This window comes from Hyla sarda, chromosome 7 (genome assembly GCF_029499605.1).
Source record: "Hyla sarda isolate aHylSar1 chromosome 7, aHylSar1.hap1, whole genome shotgun sequence".
Classification (NCBI taxonomy): Eukaryota; Metazoa; Chordata; class Amphibia; order Anura; family Hylidae; genus Hyla; species Hyla sarda.
Window position 1 is genome coordinate 164,275,636 of NC_079195.1, and position 16,292 is coordinate 164,291,927.

The 16,292-nt window shown below is 46.7% G+C and overlaps 1 protein-coding gene across 7 annotated transcripts in view; it reads right to left on the reverse strand.

Annotated features, from left to right (window-relative positions):
• The window catches only part of BTBD18 (BTB domain containing 18), a 127,645-nt gene that overhangs the window by 30,061 nt on the left and 81,292 nt on the right, over positions 1-16,292 (reverse strand). For all 7 annotated transcript variants that reach the window (XM_056531198.1, XM_056531191.1, XM_056531192.1 and 4 more), the window contains one exon: positions 12,410-12,534. In XM_056531198.1, the coding sequence (XP_056387173.1) occupies positions 12,410-12,524 (115 nt within the window). In that variant the 5' untranslated portion in view covers positions 12,525-12,534. The remainder of the gene's footprint in view (positions 1-12,409; positions 12,535-16,292) is intronic.

Genomic DNA, 16,292 nt, shown 5'->3' on the forward strand with positions numbered 1-16,292 from the left:
TTTCGTTCACGCCGTTCACCGTACGGGATCATTAACATTTTATTTTAATAGTTCGGACATTTACGCATGCGGCGATACCAAATATGTCTATAAAAAATGTTTTTTACGCTTTTTGGGGGTAAAATAGGAAAAAACGGACGTTTTACTTTTTTATTGGGGGAGGGGATTTTTCACTTTTTTTTACTTTTACTTTTACATTTTTTTACATTTTTTTTTACACTTGAATAGTCCTCATAGGGGACTAATCATAACAATACCATGATTGCTAATACTGATCTGTTCTATGTATAGGACATAGAACAGATCAGTATTATCGGTCATCTCCTGCTCTGGTCTGCTCGATCACAGACCAGAGCAGAAGACGCCGGGAGCCGGACGGAAGGAAGGAGAGGGGACCTCCGTGCGGCGTTATGAATGATCGGATCCCCGCAGCAGCGCTGCGGCGATCCGATCGTTCATTTTAATCGCGAACTGCCGCAGATGCCGGGATCTGTATTGATCCCGGCACCTGAGGGGTTAATGGCGGACGCCCGCGAGATCGCGGGCGTCGGCCATTGCCGGCGGGTCCCTGGCTGCGATCAGCAGCCGGGATCAGCCGCGCATGACACGGGCATCGCTCCGATGCCCGCGGTTATGCTTAGGACGTAAATGTATGTCCTGGTGCGTTAAGTACCACCTCACCAGGACGTACATTTACGTCCTGCGTCCTTAAGGGGTTAAGGGCTTAAATATAGCTATGAACATTTTCCCTGCACAGCTAATGCGGGGCACCATCGTGCAGGCAAAAAGTATGTAGGTATGTAAGTATACTAGCATTGTGGTCTCTGCATTCAGGATGAAAACCCATGATAATGAAATTATGGTGTATCTTAGCAATATGCCATCACTTAAAGCAACAGGAATACTCCTTTTAATACATAATCATCCCTCCGTACCACCTAATTTCTTAACGTAGACATGGTGTATGCATTTTACTGACTGTTGGATACCTTGATATCTTAAACAGAGGGTAGATTTATCAAAACTAGCGCAATGGTAAAGTGGAGCAGTCACCATAGAGTGCAGTTCTTAATTATGAACCTTGTGGAGAATGAAATCGGAAATCTTTCTAATGTACTTGGTTTAAAAAAATATTAAGTTTTCTATGTTTTATTTGTGTTTAACCCCTTAAAGGGGTATTCCGCCCCTAGACATCTTATCCCCTATCCAAAGGATAGGAGATAAGATGTCAGATCGCCGTGGTCCCGCTGCTGGGGACCCCTGGGATCCCCGCTGTGGCACCGCGCTATCATTACAGCACAGAGCGAGTTCGCTTGTATTGAAAGGGGCGGGCCTTGACATCACGTCACGAGGGGCGGAGCCGTGACATAACGATGCTCCGGCCCCTGTACCGCCCATCATTACGTGCAGAGTGAACTCGCTCTGTGCTGTAATGATGGCGCGGCGCCGCAGCGGGGATCCCAGGGGTCCCCAGCAGTGGGACCGCAGCAATCTGACATCTTATCCCCTATCCTTTGGATAGGGGATAAGATGTCTAGGGGCGGAATACCCCTTTAAGGACCAGGCCATTTTACACCTTAGGACCAGAGCGTTTTTTTGAACATCTGACTACTGTCACTTTAAACATTAATAACTCTGGGATGCTTTTACCTATCATTCTGATTCAGAGATTGTTTTTTCGTGACATATTTATCTTTATGTTATTGGTAAAATTTTGTCGATACTTGCATCGTTTCTTAGTGAAAAATTCCAAAATTTTATGAAAAAATTGAAAATTTTGCATTTTTCTAACTTTGAAGCTCTCTGCTTGTAAGGAAAATGGATATTCCAAATAAAAAAAACATTTTTATTCACATATACAATATGTCTACTTTATGTTTGCATCATAAAATTGATGTCATTTTACTTTTAGAAGACACCAGAGGGCATCAAAGTTCAGCAGCAATTTTCCAATTTTTCACAACATTTTCAAACTCACTATTTTTCAGGGACCAGTTCAGGTTTGAAGTGGATTTGAAGGGTCTTCATATTAAATACACCACAAATGACCCCATTATAAAAACTGCACCCCCCAAAGTATTCAAAATGACATTCAGTCAGCGTTTTAAACCTTTAGGTGTTTCACAGGAATAGCAGCAAAGTGAAGGAGAAAATTCACAATCTTAATTTTTTACACTCGCATGTTCTTGAAGACCCAATTTTTTCATTTTTACAAGCCCAATTTCTCTCGAGTAAGCACATACCTCATATGCCTATGTAAATTGTTCGGCGGGCGCAGTAGAGGGCTCAGAAGCGAAGGAGCGACAAGGGGATTTTGGAGAGTACGTTTTTCTGAAATGGTTTTTGGGGGGCATGTTGCATTTAGGAAGCCCCTATGGTACCAAAACAGCAAAAAATCCCTACATGGCATACCATTTTGGAAACTAGACCCCTTGGGGAACATAACAAGGGGTAAAGTGAACCTTAATACCCCACAGGTGTTTCACGACTTTTGCATATGTAAAAAAAAAAAAAAAAAGTTTTCACTAAAATGTGTGTTTCCCCCCAAATTTCACATTTTTGCAAGGGTTAATAGCAGAAAATACCCCCCAAAATTTGTAACCCCATCTCTTCTGAGTATGAAGGTACCCCATAAGTGGACCTAAAGTGCACTACGGGCGAACTACAATGCACAGAAGAGAAGGAGTCATATTTGGCTTTTGGAGAGCAAATTTTGCTCGGGGGGCATGTCGCATTTAGGAAGCCCCTATGGTGCCAGAACAGCAAAAAAAAAAAAAACACATGGCATACCATTTTGGAAACTAGACCCCTTGAGGAATGTAACAAGGAATAAAGTGAGCCTTAATACCCCACAGGGGTTTCACGACTTTTGCATATGTTAAAAAAAACAAAAAACATTTTTTTCGCTAAAATGTGTGTTTCCCCCCAAATTTCACATTTTTGCAAGGGTTAATAGCAGAAAAGATCCCCCAAAATTTGTAACCCCATCTCTTCTGAGTATGAAGGTACCCCATAAGTGGACCTAAAGTGCACTACGGGCGAACTACAATGCTCAGAAGAGAAGGAGTCATATTTGGCTTTTGGAGAGCAAATTTTGCTCGGGGGGCATGTCGCATTTAGGAAGCCCCTATGGTGCCAGGACAGCAAAATAACCCCCACATGGCATACCATTTTGGAAACTAGACCCCCCCTTGAGGAACGTAACAAGGGGTACAGTGAGCATTTACCCCCCACTGGTGTCTGTCAGATCTTTGGAACAGTGGGCTGTACACAATTTTTAATTTGCACAGCCCACTGTTCCAAAGCTCTGTCAGACACCAGTGGGGTGTAAATTATCACTGCACCCCTCATTACATTCCGTGAGTGGTGTAGTTTCCGAAATGGGGTCACATGTGTTTTTTTTTTTTTTTGCGTTTGTCAAAACCGCTGTAACAATCAGCCACTCCTGTGCAAATCACCTCAAATGTACATAGTGCACTCTCCCTTCTGGGCCTTGTTGTGCACCCCCAGAGCACTTTGCGCCCACATATGGGGTATCTCCGTAGTCGGGAGAAGTTGCATTACAAATTTTGGGGGGCTTTTTTCCCTTTTACCTCTTGTCAAAATGAACAATATAGGGCAACACCAGCGTGTAAGTGTAAACATTTTTTTTTTTTTTACACTAACATGCTGTTGTAGACCCCAACTTCACCTTTTCATAAGGGGTTAAAGGAGAAAAAGCCCCCCAAAATTTGTAACACAATTTCTCCCGAGTACAGCGATACCCCATATGTGACCCTAAACTGTTGCCTTGATATACGACAGGGCATTAAAGTGAGAGCGCCATGTGCATTTGAGGCCTGAATTAGGGATTTGCATAGGGGTGGACATAGGGGTATTCTACACCAGTGATTCCCAAACAGGGTGCCTCCAGCTGTTGCAAAACTCCCAACATGCTTGGACAGTCAACAGCTGTCCGGCAATACTGGGAGTTGTTGTTTTGCAGCAGCTGGAGGCTCCATTTTGGAAACAGAGGCATACCAGACGTTTTTCGTTTTTATTGGGGAGGGGAGGGGGGCTGTGTAGGGGTATGTGTATATGTAGTGTTTTTTGCTTTTTATTTTATTTTGTGTGTAGTGTAGTGTTTTTAGGGTACAGTAACACGGGCGGGGGATTACAGCGAGTTTCCCGCTGCGAGTTTGAGCTGCCTCGCAAAATTTGCTGCATCGCAAACTTGCAGCCTGATACTCACTGTAAGCCCCTGTACATTCACAGGGGGGCGGGGGGGGTAATCTCCCGCTGTTGCAAAACTACAACTCCCAGCATGCACAGTCTATCAGTGCATGCTGGTAGTTATAGTTTTGCAACAGCTGGAGGCACACGGGTTGGGAAACACTGAGTTAGGAAACAGACAATGTTTCCCAACCGGTGTGCCTCCAGTTGTTGCAAAACCACTACTCCCTAACATTCTCAGGCATGCTGGAAGTAGTAGTTCGGCAACATCTTTAGAGCCAGATGTTGTCGAACTACAATTCCCAGCATGCTTGGAGTTGTAGTTTTGCAACATCTGGAGGACTACAGTTTGCAGAGCACTAATACAGTGGTTTCCAATCTGTGCCCTTCCAGATGTTGCAAAACTACAACTCCCAGTATGCCAAAACTGTCCAGGCATGCTGGGAGTTGTAGTTCTGCAACATCTGAAGGGCCAGATGTTACAGAACTACAACTCCCAGCATGCCTGGACAGTAAGGGCATGCTGAGGAGGTGTAGTTTTGCAACATCTGGAAGGGCACAGTGGTCTCCAAACTGTGGACCTCCAGATGTTGCAAAACTGCAACTCCCAGCATACCCAGATTCCAAGGGCTGGCTGGGCATGCTGGGGGTTGTAGTATACAGGGTCCCATTACAGCAATGCATGTCTCTTTACGGCGACGTGCATTGCTGTAAAAGGCCCGACCGCGGCTGAAGAGGAACTCACCTGTCGCCACCGCCGTCTTCATCGCCGGGATCCTGGTCTTCAGGGACAAGGTAAGTACCGGGGCCGTGCCCCAGCACTCCCCCGTCCCCCGCCTCTTCCTCCGGTCTTCCTCCCGTCCTCTCCGGACTTCCAGGGACCGGGCAGGGCGGGAGGAAGTAACCCCCCCCCCCCCCCTGCGATTGGTCGGTTAGCTAACTGACGGATCGCAGGGGATCGGAGGAGGTGGCAGGCTTGCCACCTCGCTCCTAGCCTCCAGCATGGTCTTGGCTGTCTGTGACAACCGGGATCATGCAAAATTACCGGGCGATCGGGTCCCAGAGACCCGATCAGCCCGGTATCGCCGCAGATCGCAAGGGCGATTTCCCTTGCAATTTGCGGCGATCACCGACATGGGAGGCCTACATGGCCCCCCTCGGCGTTTGCCCTGGATGCCTGCTGAAGCATTTCAGCAGGCATCCGCTTCTGATCTCTGCCCGGCGAGCGGCAGAGACCGGAAATACAACAGGACGTTCTCTAACGTCCTTGGGCATTAAAGCCCAGGTAGCCGGGACGTTAGAGAACGTCCTATGTCCTAAAGAGGTTAAAATAACTGCCACTAGGTGTCTCCCTACTTGTCCAAAATCATTAACCTGTTCAGGACCCATGACGTATGCATACGTCTTCACACCCTGGGTCTTAAGGACCCATGACGTATGCATACGTCATGTCTTTTCCTGGTCTCCGCCGCTCACCCGGCGGAGATCGGAAGCAGATCTCTGCTGAAATCCTTCAGCAGGGATCCAGGGCAGACGCCGAGGGGGGTCCCGGCACCCCCACATATCGGCGATCGTCACAGATCGCTTGCGAAATCACGCAAGCGATCTGCTCCGATTCCGGGTATTCGGGTCACTTCGGACCCGATGACCCGCAAAAAAGAAGGTGATCAGCGGTGTACGATACACCGCCAATCACCTTCGGTTGCTGGGAGCGGTGACAATACTGTCACCGCCCCAGCAACGCTGCTATTGGCCGGCGATCGTCCGGCCAATAGCAGCGCGGCAGAGGAGGGGTTAACGGACCACTCACGCAGCTTTGCGCGCTCGCTCGAGTTCAGTAAGCGGGCAAAGCTGTGTGAAGAGGACCGGGACCCCCCCTCTATGATCCAGAGCCCCCTCACAGGAGAAGATTGCCCCCCTAGTGCAGGGAAAGTGTGTCCCTTAGGGAAAGGTAGGTAAACTGAAAGTAAAAGTAACCTAAAAGTAAAAAAATAAAATAAAAAAATCCCCCCCCCACCTGACCCCCTAATAGGCCCCTAGGGTCCTGTGATCAGTGTCACCCGGGACCTATTAGGGGTTCAGGGCGCTGCGTGCGCCACCCCTTTTTTTTTGGCCGCAGCGTGTTTTTTTATTTTTTTCCATTATAACGGTGTGTGAGTGATAATCACACACCGTTATATAAAGTATTACACCAAGCACCACACTACATACTTCCCCACCCCCCCCCCCTCGCACACCTCCCCCCCGCCACCGCCCCTCCCCCCGCCACCGTAGAAAAAAGGCGATGGCTCGCCGGGCATTTTCGGCAGTGGAGGCTTACGCTTTTTTAGCCTCCGACTCCGAATCTGCCAGTGAGGACGATGAAGATCCTACATTTTTGTGTTCTTCATCGTCCTCCTCATCATCTAGCAGTGATGATGAGTCCCCTGTACGGCGGCGGAGACGCCGCCAGGCGAGGCCACAAACCCCCCATGATAGTGACCCAGTGGCCGACACTAGTACGAGTGGCAATGCTGCTCGTAATAGGAGTCCGGCCCCCCAGACAAGTGCACCGGAGCCCCCTTCCGATGAACCTGTCTGGAGCCCCCCAGAGGGTTATCAGCCACGGATTCCTGAGTATGTTGGCGACTCAGGAATCCGGATTGACACGGCTGGCTTCACTGATCTGGACTTTTTTAAGTTTTTTTTCAGTGACAGCCTGGTCAATCACATGGTGGAGCAAACGAACTTGTACGCCCAGCAGTTCATTGCCCACCACCCAGATTCGTTTTTGGCCAGGTCCAATGAATGGCGTGCCATTGATGCAGCGGAAATGAGGACATTTTGGGGCCTCACGCTGCATATGGGCCTGGACAAAAAACCAAGTGTCCGTCATTACTGGAGCGGGGACGTCCTCTACCAGACCCCACTTTACAGTATGGCGATGACACGGAAGCGGTACGAGGCGATTCGGAAATGCCTGCATTATGCAGATAATGCGGCATGTCCGCCCCGAGGTGATCCCGCCCATGACCGGCTTTACAAAGTGAGGCCGGTCATCGATCACTTTGGATCCAAATTTTTGGAGGCCTATGTACCGCTCAGGGACCTCTCGGTAGATGAGTCTCTCATCAGTTTTAAGGGGAGACTCATCTTCCGCCAGTATATTCCCTCGAAGCGGGCGCGGTATGGCGTGAAGCTCTATAAACTCTGCGAGAGTACCTCCGGGTACACTCTCAAGTTTAGAGTGTATGAGGGACGAGATTCCCGTATTGAACCCCCAGATTGTTCCCCCACTCTGGGTGTTAGCGGGAAAATCGTTTGGGACCTTATGCACCCATTGCTGGATAAGGGTTACCACGTGTACGTGGATAACTTTTATACCAGCATCCCTCTCTTCACATCCCTTGCCGCCAGATCCACGTCCGCTTGTGGGACCGTGCGGAGGAACCAGAGAGGCCTCCCTCTAAATTTGGTCCAGACGCCTATCCCCAAGGGCGAGTCCCGTGCCCTTACCCATGATAACCTGTTGTTGGTCAGGTATAAGGATAAGAGGGATGTCCTTATGCTCACCACTATTCATGGGAATGGCAGCTCACCTGTCCCTGTGCGAGGTACCGCGGGACCGGTCCTCAAGCCCGATTGTATTCTGGACTACAATCGGTATATGGGGGGAGTTGATCTCTCAGATCAAGTCCTCAAGCCATACAACGCCATGCGGAAAACACGGGCATGGTACAAAAAAGTTGCGGTCTACTTGGTACAGGTTGCCATGTACAACGCTTTTGTACTATCCCAGTACGCTGGCAACACAGGGACATTCCTCCAGTACCAAGAAGAAGTCCTAAGGTTCCTGATCTTTGCTGACCGGGAAAGATCAGGCCGGAGTTCCCAAGGGTCTGGAGTTGTAGGCGCCAGGATCGTCCCAGGCCAGCACTTTCCAGGTGTGATCCCCCACAGTGGAAAGTCGGGACGATCCCAGAAAAGATGCAGAGTGTGTCACAAGAAGGGGAGACGGAAGGACACCACGTATCAGTGTGACACTTGCCCAGATAATCCGGGCCTCTGCATAGGCTGCTTCAGGGAGTATCACACTTCCATGGAGCACTAAATTTTCCCTTTACATTTTAATTTTCCATAATTTGACCAATGTACAAAGTCCAGAGTACATTCCAAATTTTAACCCCCATAAACCACTAAATTGCCCAAAAAAACTGAAAAAAAAAAAAACCTGATAAGACCTCTAGGGGTGTTTTTTTCAGAAATGGGTCATAGGTCACTGAGTCACTATCATCGGGGACTTTTTATGTTGCCTCAAATGCACAGTGCTCTCTCTCCACCTGAGCGGGTGCGCATTTGAGGCAACAGGTTAGGGACGGCCACACACATCACATTCCCAGAATAATGACTCAGAGCATAGGGTTTGGGGCGGGCATATTTTTTTTAGTTTTGGCTATGCTCTGGGTCATCATTCTAGGAACATATCCTGTTTTATTATTTTATGATTTATAGTTTTCTGGCCCACTGTACCCCATATTATGGGCCTCTGTACCCCACGTGTCTACCCCAGTTACGGCCCGTTGTCCCCCATAGTGTTCCCCTATTTTAGGGCTCAGTGCTCCCCCCATTAATGCTCCTTGAGGGGGGGGGGGGGGTCCCACATCCTGGCTGCTATAATAAGCTCAAGGCCCCTGACTGACTTCCCACTCCAAGACCTGGTGTGCACCCGCCGAGCGAAAATCATAAAAAATTAAGGTATGTCCTTATTCCAAAGAAATGTATTTACACATTTTGTGGTGTCTTTTCTGCTATTAACCCTTGTAAAAATGTAAAATTTTGGGGAAAACCCACATTTTAGTGACATTTTTTTTTTTTTATTTTACATGTGCAAAAGTCGTGAAACCCCTGTGGGGTATTAAGGCTTACTTTACCCCTTGTTACGTTCCTCAAGGGGTCTAGTTTCCAAAATGTGATGCCATGTGTTTTTTTTTTGCTGTCCTGGCACCATAGGGGCTTCCCAAATGCGACATGTCCCCCCCATTTCAGCAAAGTTTGCAAATGTGACTCCTTCTCTTCTGAGCATTGTGGCGCTCCTGCAGTGCAGTTGACGTCCACTTATGGGGTACCTCCATACTCAGAAGAGATGGGGTTACAAATTTTGGGGGGTATTTTCTGCTATTAACCCTTGCAAAAATGTGAAATTTGGGGGGAAACACACATTTTAGTGAAAAAAAAAAAATTTTTTACATATGGAAAAGTCGTGAAACCCCTGTGGGGTATAAAGGCTCACTTAATTCCTTGTTACGTTCCTCAAGGGGTCTAGTTTCCAAAATGGTATGCCATGTGGGGTTATTTTGCTGTTCTGGCACCATAGAGGCTTCCTAAATGCGACATGCCCCCCTAGCAAAATTTGCTCTCAAAAAGCCAAATATTACTCCTTCTCTTCTGAGCATTGTAATTCGTCCGTAGTGCACTTCAGGGGAACTTATGGGGTACCTCCATACTCAGAAGAGATGGGGTTACAAATTTTGGGCAGTATTTACTGCTATTAACCCTTGCAAAAATGTGAAATTTGGGGGGAAACACACATTTTAGTGAAAAAAAAATAAAAAAAATGTACATATGGAAAAGTTGTGAAACCCCTGTGGGGTATTAAGGCTCACTTAATTCCTTGTTACGTTCCTCAAGGGGTCTAGTTTCCAAAATGGTATGCCATGTGGGTGTTTTTGCTGTTCTGGCACCATAGAGGCTTCCTAAATGCGACATGCCCCCCTAGCAAAATTTGCTCTCAAAAAGCCAAATATTACTCCTTCTCTTCTGAGGATTGTAGATCGCCCGTAGTGCACTTCAGGGGAACTTATGGGGTACCTCCATACTCAGAAGAGATGGGGTTACAAATTTTGGGCAGTATTTACTGCTATTAACCCTTGCAAAAATTTGAAATTTGGGGGGAAACACACATTTTAGTGAAAAAAAAATAAAAAAAATGTACATATGGAAAAGTCGTGAAACCCCTGTGGGGTATTAAGGCTCACTTAATTCCTTGTTACGTTCCTTAAGGGGTCTAGTTTCCAAAATGGTATGCCATGTGGGTGTTTTTGCTGTTCTGGCACCATAGAGGCTTCCTAAATGCGACATGCCCCCCTAGCAAAATTTGCTCTCAAAAAGCCAAATATTACTCCTTCTCTTCTGAGCATTGTAGTTCGCCCGTAGTGCACTTCAGGGGAACTTATGGGGTACCTTCATACTCAGAAGAGATGGGGTTACAAATTTTGGGCAGTATTTACTGCTATTAACCCTTGCAAAAATGTGAAATTTGGGGGGAAACACACATTTTAGTGAAAAAAAAATAAAAAAAATGTACATATGGAAAAGTCGTGAAACCCCTGTGGGGTATTAAGGCTCACTTAATTCCTTGTTATGTTCCTCAAGGGGTCTAGTTTCCAAAATGGTATGCCATGTGGGTGTTTTTGCTGTTCTGGCACCATGGAGGCTTCCTAAATGCGACATGCCCCCCTAGCAAAATTTGCTCTCAAAAAGCCAAATATTACTCCTTCTCTTCTGAGCATTGTAGTTCGCCCGTAGTGCACTTCAGGGGAACTTATGGGGTACCTCCATACTCAGAAGAGATGGGGTTACAAATTTTGGGCAGTATTTACTGCTATTAACCCTTGCAAAAATGTGAAATTGGGGGGGAAACACACATTTTAGTGAAAAAAAAATTAAAAAAATGAACATATGGAAAAGTCGTGAAACCCCTGTGGGGTATTAAGGCTCACTTAATTCCTTGTTGTGTTCCTCAAGGGGTCTAGTTTCCAAAATGGTATGCCATGTGGGTGTTTTTGCTGTTCTGGCACCATAGGGGCTTCCTAAATGCAATATGCCCCCCAAAAACCATTTCAGAAAAACGTACTCTCCAAAATCCCCTTGTCGCTCCTTCGCTTCTGAGCCCTCTACTGCGCCCGCCGAACACTTTACATAGACGTATGAGGTATGTGCTTACTCGAGAGAAATTGGGCTACAAATAGAAGTAAAAAATTTCTCCTTTTACACCTTGTAAAAATTCAAAAATTGGGTCTACAAGAACATGTGAGTGTAAAAAATGAAGATTGTGAATTTTCTCCTTCACTTTGCTGCTATTCCTGTGAAACACCTAAAGGGTTAAAACGCTGACTGAATGTGATTTTGAATACTTTGGGGGGTGCAGTTTTTATAATGGGGTCATTTGTGGGGTATTTCTAAGATGAAGACCCTTCAAATTCACTTCAAACCTGAACTGGTCCCTGAAAAATAGTGAGTTTTGAAATTTTGTGAAAAATTGGAAAATTGCTGCTGAACTTTGAAGCCCTCTGGTGTCTTCCAAAAGTAAAAACACATCAATTTTATGATGTAAACATAAAGTAGACATATTGTATATGTGAATAAAAAAAAAAATTATTTTGAATATCCATTTTCCTTACAAGCAGAGAGCTTCAAAGTTAGAAAAATGTAAAATTTTCAAATTTTTCATCAAATTTGGGGATTTTTCACCAAGAAAGGATGCAAGTATCGACAAAAATTTACCACTGTGTTAAAGTAGAATATGTCACGAAAAAACAATCTCGGAATCAGAATGATAACTAAAAGCATTCCAGAGTTATTAATGTTTAAAGTGACAGTGGTGAGATGTGCAAAAAATGGCCGGGTCCTAAGGTGTAAAATGGCTGGGTCCTTAAGGGGTTAAATGCAGTCTGGAGTGCTGAGGGGTGTGTGCCGCATTTGCCAATCATTGCTCATCTCACACTGAAATGCTCTTTTTATATGTTGTATATCTTGGCAAAACTTTAACCTTTCATGGCTTTGTCCAAGCTGAAGATCAGGCATGGACAAAGTCCAGTAAGTGAGGGTGGGCTAGCACTCCTCTGTGCTCTCTCTTGTCTGATAGGACAGGAGGAGAAGTATGTGGTGTGACATCCACATCACTCTGTCTCCTACATGGCAGTAGACTGCCCACAAGAAATCAGCGCAGACGCAGAGTGACATGCATGTCACATGCTCCTCCATAGGCAGCAATCTTATGAACAGGGGAGCTGTACGGCTGGTACAGAAGAATGGAGGATTGGGCTAGCAATAAATGGCTTGATAAAGGTATTAAAAGTATGTTATTTTACAGTTAAATAAGCATAGACTGGTAAACCTTAAGAAAAACAAATAAAAAAAACTGTTTTAGATATCTCACCATCTCCCTGTAGAGTAACATCACAAAATAATCCAGTCTGTTGTTGCTGCTGTAGCTGATGAAACACTGTACGTAAAAGACGAGGGTTCCAGTAGGAAAGCCGCAGACCAGGCATATTTCATCAACTGAAATAAAATCAGAAACATATCTACTAGCAAATGTATAAAATGAAAACAATAAATGGCACTTTTACAGTATTTATTAGGTTCTGTACACATCAGCATCATAGCTTCCATTTAAAAACAGAGCTCCATAGCACAAGGGTGAACAGTCTTAACTCCTAGAGGACGCAGGGCATATAGGTACGCCCTGGGCGCCTCGGACTTAGCGTACGTACTGCATTTAGCCGTGGCTATGAAACAAGAGATCACAGCACCTGTGGCAGTTTCAGTTGCTGACCTGATCCCCCGTGGCACGGCTGCGGGGATCAGATCAGCTTAGATTTCGGCTGTAGGTCTCCTTACTTGCCTCCTGCTGCCATCATGGGGTCTTTTACTCTGGTCTGCCATCGAGCAGACTAGAGCAGTAGATCACTGATAACGATCTACTGCATAGCGTCGATAACGATACATAGCACTGATCAGTATCTGGAGTATCTACTCTGGTCTGCCGTTGAAAATCCCCCAAATTTGCAATATTGTGGTTTTGTCTTCAATTTTCCCCCACAAATAATACTTATTTTTGGTTTCGCTGTAAGTTTTATGGTAAAATGAAAGGTGTCATTACAAAATAAAAATACAAGCCCTCATATGGGTCTTTGGATGGGAGAAAAAAAAAAAAAAAAAGTTATGGCTCTTCGAGGAGGAAAAAGCGGAAACACAAAATAAATAAAAATGGAAATTGCCTGTGTCCTCAAGGCCAACATTTGCTGTGGAAAGTATAAGTATTGACGCTTCTAATTGTGCGTTGCATGCCATAGAGTGTGCGCTGCATGCCATAGAGTGAAGCACATGAAAAGCATGCTTCTTCACGATCACTTAACATGTTCGTTTTGCGATTACGTGAGGCACTGCATGCATTGATCTTTATTCTTACAGTAGAGATGTCATTAATTATAACTTTTTGTGAATTGGGACATTTAAACTTTTTTTTCTTTTTTATTCCAATCTAAATTTTGTCGGAGTCGGTGCATTGTTTGCTGACTCAGACTCCAGGTACCCAAAATTTCTTCCGACTCCTCGACCCCGACTCACAACACTGAGTAGAAATGTGCAGTAATCTCTGCCAGCCAACGTGTTGAAGTTTCTTTTTTTGGAAACATCAACAACTTTACATAGAAAGGCTTAAAACTTATGTTTCATGTTTATATTGTTCATTATTGTGATCTGTTTTGCACACTCAAAGCTTAGTGCTATACAAATTAGGGATGTCCCGATACTATTTTTTTTAAGACCGAGTATGAGTACCGATACTTTAATTCTAGTACTCGCTGATACCAAGTACAAGTACTTATATTTTAAAGGGAATCTGACAGCAAGGTGACGCAGTCTCTGGTACTGCTTACCGTATGATATGTGGGTCCTTGTTGTGTACAATGGAGGCAAGATTTGAGCCAAGATTTCTCTTCTCCATTGGACAGAACAGAGAATTTGCATTGGTGGCGAGACCGATGACCACATGGTGAGCAGTGGTAGAAAACGGGTCACCTGCATTATCTACATATAAATTCAAGTTAGTGCAGGTGACTCTGCTGCAAGATTCCCTTTAATAGGAGGGAGTATCCCGTTGCAGACATTAGCATCAGCCCCCCTGTAGACAGCAGCCCCCCCCCCTATAGACTGGTGGCCCTCCTGTAGAAAGCAGCCCCCCCATAGACAGTGGGCCTCCCGTTCAGACAGCAGCAGGGCCCCCCCGTTGAAACAGCAGCAGCCCCCCCCCCCCCCGTTTAGACAGCAGCAGCCCCCCCCCCCATTTAGACAGCAGCAGGGCCCCCCTTTAGACAGCAAGCCCCCCTGTAGACATTAGCAGCAGCACACAGCTCACCTGCGGCTGTCCTCCTTCGGGTGCTACCGCTCCACTGCCCCGTTTTTCCGTCTTCCCGTTCCGCATCATGGCGTCCTATGGAGGAGCATATACGTCACTCCGCTTCCTCTGTAGCGTTACGCTGGGCGCAGGGGAGGAGGCGGAGTGACGTGTGTGTCACATGCTCCTCCATGGAACACTATGAAGCGGACAGGAGGATCGGAGAATGGGGCAGCGGAGCAGCAGCAGGTATCGGACATGGTATCGGGGACATTAAAACGAGTCCCCGATACCATGTAAATGGCTAGTATCGGTATCGGGACAACCCTAATACAAATTTTCACCATCAATGTTTAATCACTGCTATGCTGAGACCGTGTAGTGTTGCCTTACTTAAACTGCTATACTAGCCTCAGATCTGTCAGCCTTTGCTATATCCACATTGTATTGTTTACTTATACATGTATGTTAGTTATATAAAACTTCCTAAATTGAGATTTGTTAAAAAGATTTGACTAGTCACACAATATTCCATACAGTGTACATAGGAAAAACATAAAATTAGCCACCCTCCCCCGAATCCCATACCCGCTAGACAAGGAGAGAGAGAAAGGGGGGGGGGGGGGAAGAGAAAGAGGAGTGAGAAGGAACATCCTACCACATTTCTTACTGCAACTAGTAGAACCCTTGGACCAGACAAATTCAGATCTATTTTTTTTTTCCCCCCCATTTCTTGAAGCCAGGTATTACAAACCGGAGAATTTTCCCCTATCCATTCTTGTAAAATCAAAAGATTAGCATAAAATACCGTATATACTCGAGTATAAGCCGAGTTTTTCAGCACGATTTTTCGTGCTGAAAACACCCCCCTCGGCTTATACTCGAGTGAACTCCCCCACCCGCAGTGGTCTTCAACCTGCGGACCTCCAGAGGTTTCAAAACTACAACTCCCAGCAAGCCCGGGCAGCCATCGGCTGTCCGGGCTTGCTGGGAGTTGTAGTTTTGAAACCTCCGGAGGTCCGCAGGTTGAAGACCACTGTGGCCTTCAACATCATCCAGCCCCCTCTCACCCCCTTTAGTTCTGAGTACTCACCTCCGCTCGGCGCTGGTCCGGTCCTGCAGGACTGTCCGGTGAGGAGGTGGTCCGGTGGGATACTGGTTCCGGCCTGCTATCTTCACCGGGGAGGCCTCTTCTAAGCGCTTCGGGCCCGGCCTCAGAATAGTCACGTTGCCGTGACAACGACGCAGAGGTGCGTTCATTGCCAACGTACTCCTGCATCATTGTCAAGGCAACGCCTCTATTCCGGGCCGGAAGCGCGGAGAAGAGGCGCCCCCGGTGAAGATAGCAGCCCGGACCACCTCCCCACCGGACAGCCCTGCAGGACCGGACCAGCGCCGAGCGGAGGTGAGTACTCAGAACTAAAGGGGGTGAGAGGGGGCTGGATGATGTTGAAGGCCGCAGTGGTCTTCAACCTGCGGACCTCCGGAGGTTTCAAAACTACAACTCCCAGCAAGCCCGGACAGCCGATGGCTGCCCGGGCTTGCTGGGAGTTGTAGTTTTGAAACCTCTGGAGGTCCGCAGGTTGAAGACCACTGAGGGCGAATGATGAGAAGATGATGATGAAGGGGGGGGTGTGGGGATGATGAAGGGGGGTGGGGATGATGAAGGGGGGGTGTGGGATGATAAGGGGAAGATGAAGGGGGGATGTGCGGGATGATAAGGGGATGATGAAGGGGGGATGTGTGGGATGATAAGGGGATGATGAAGGGGGGATGTGTGGGATGATAAGGGGATGATGAAGGGGGGATGATAAGGGGATGATGAAGGGGGGATGTGTGGGATGATGACAAGGGGATGATGAAGGGGGGATGTGTGGGATGATGACAAGGGGATGATGAAGGGGGATGTGTGGGATGATAA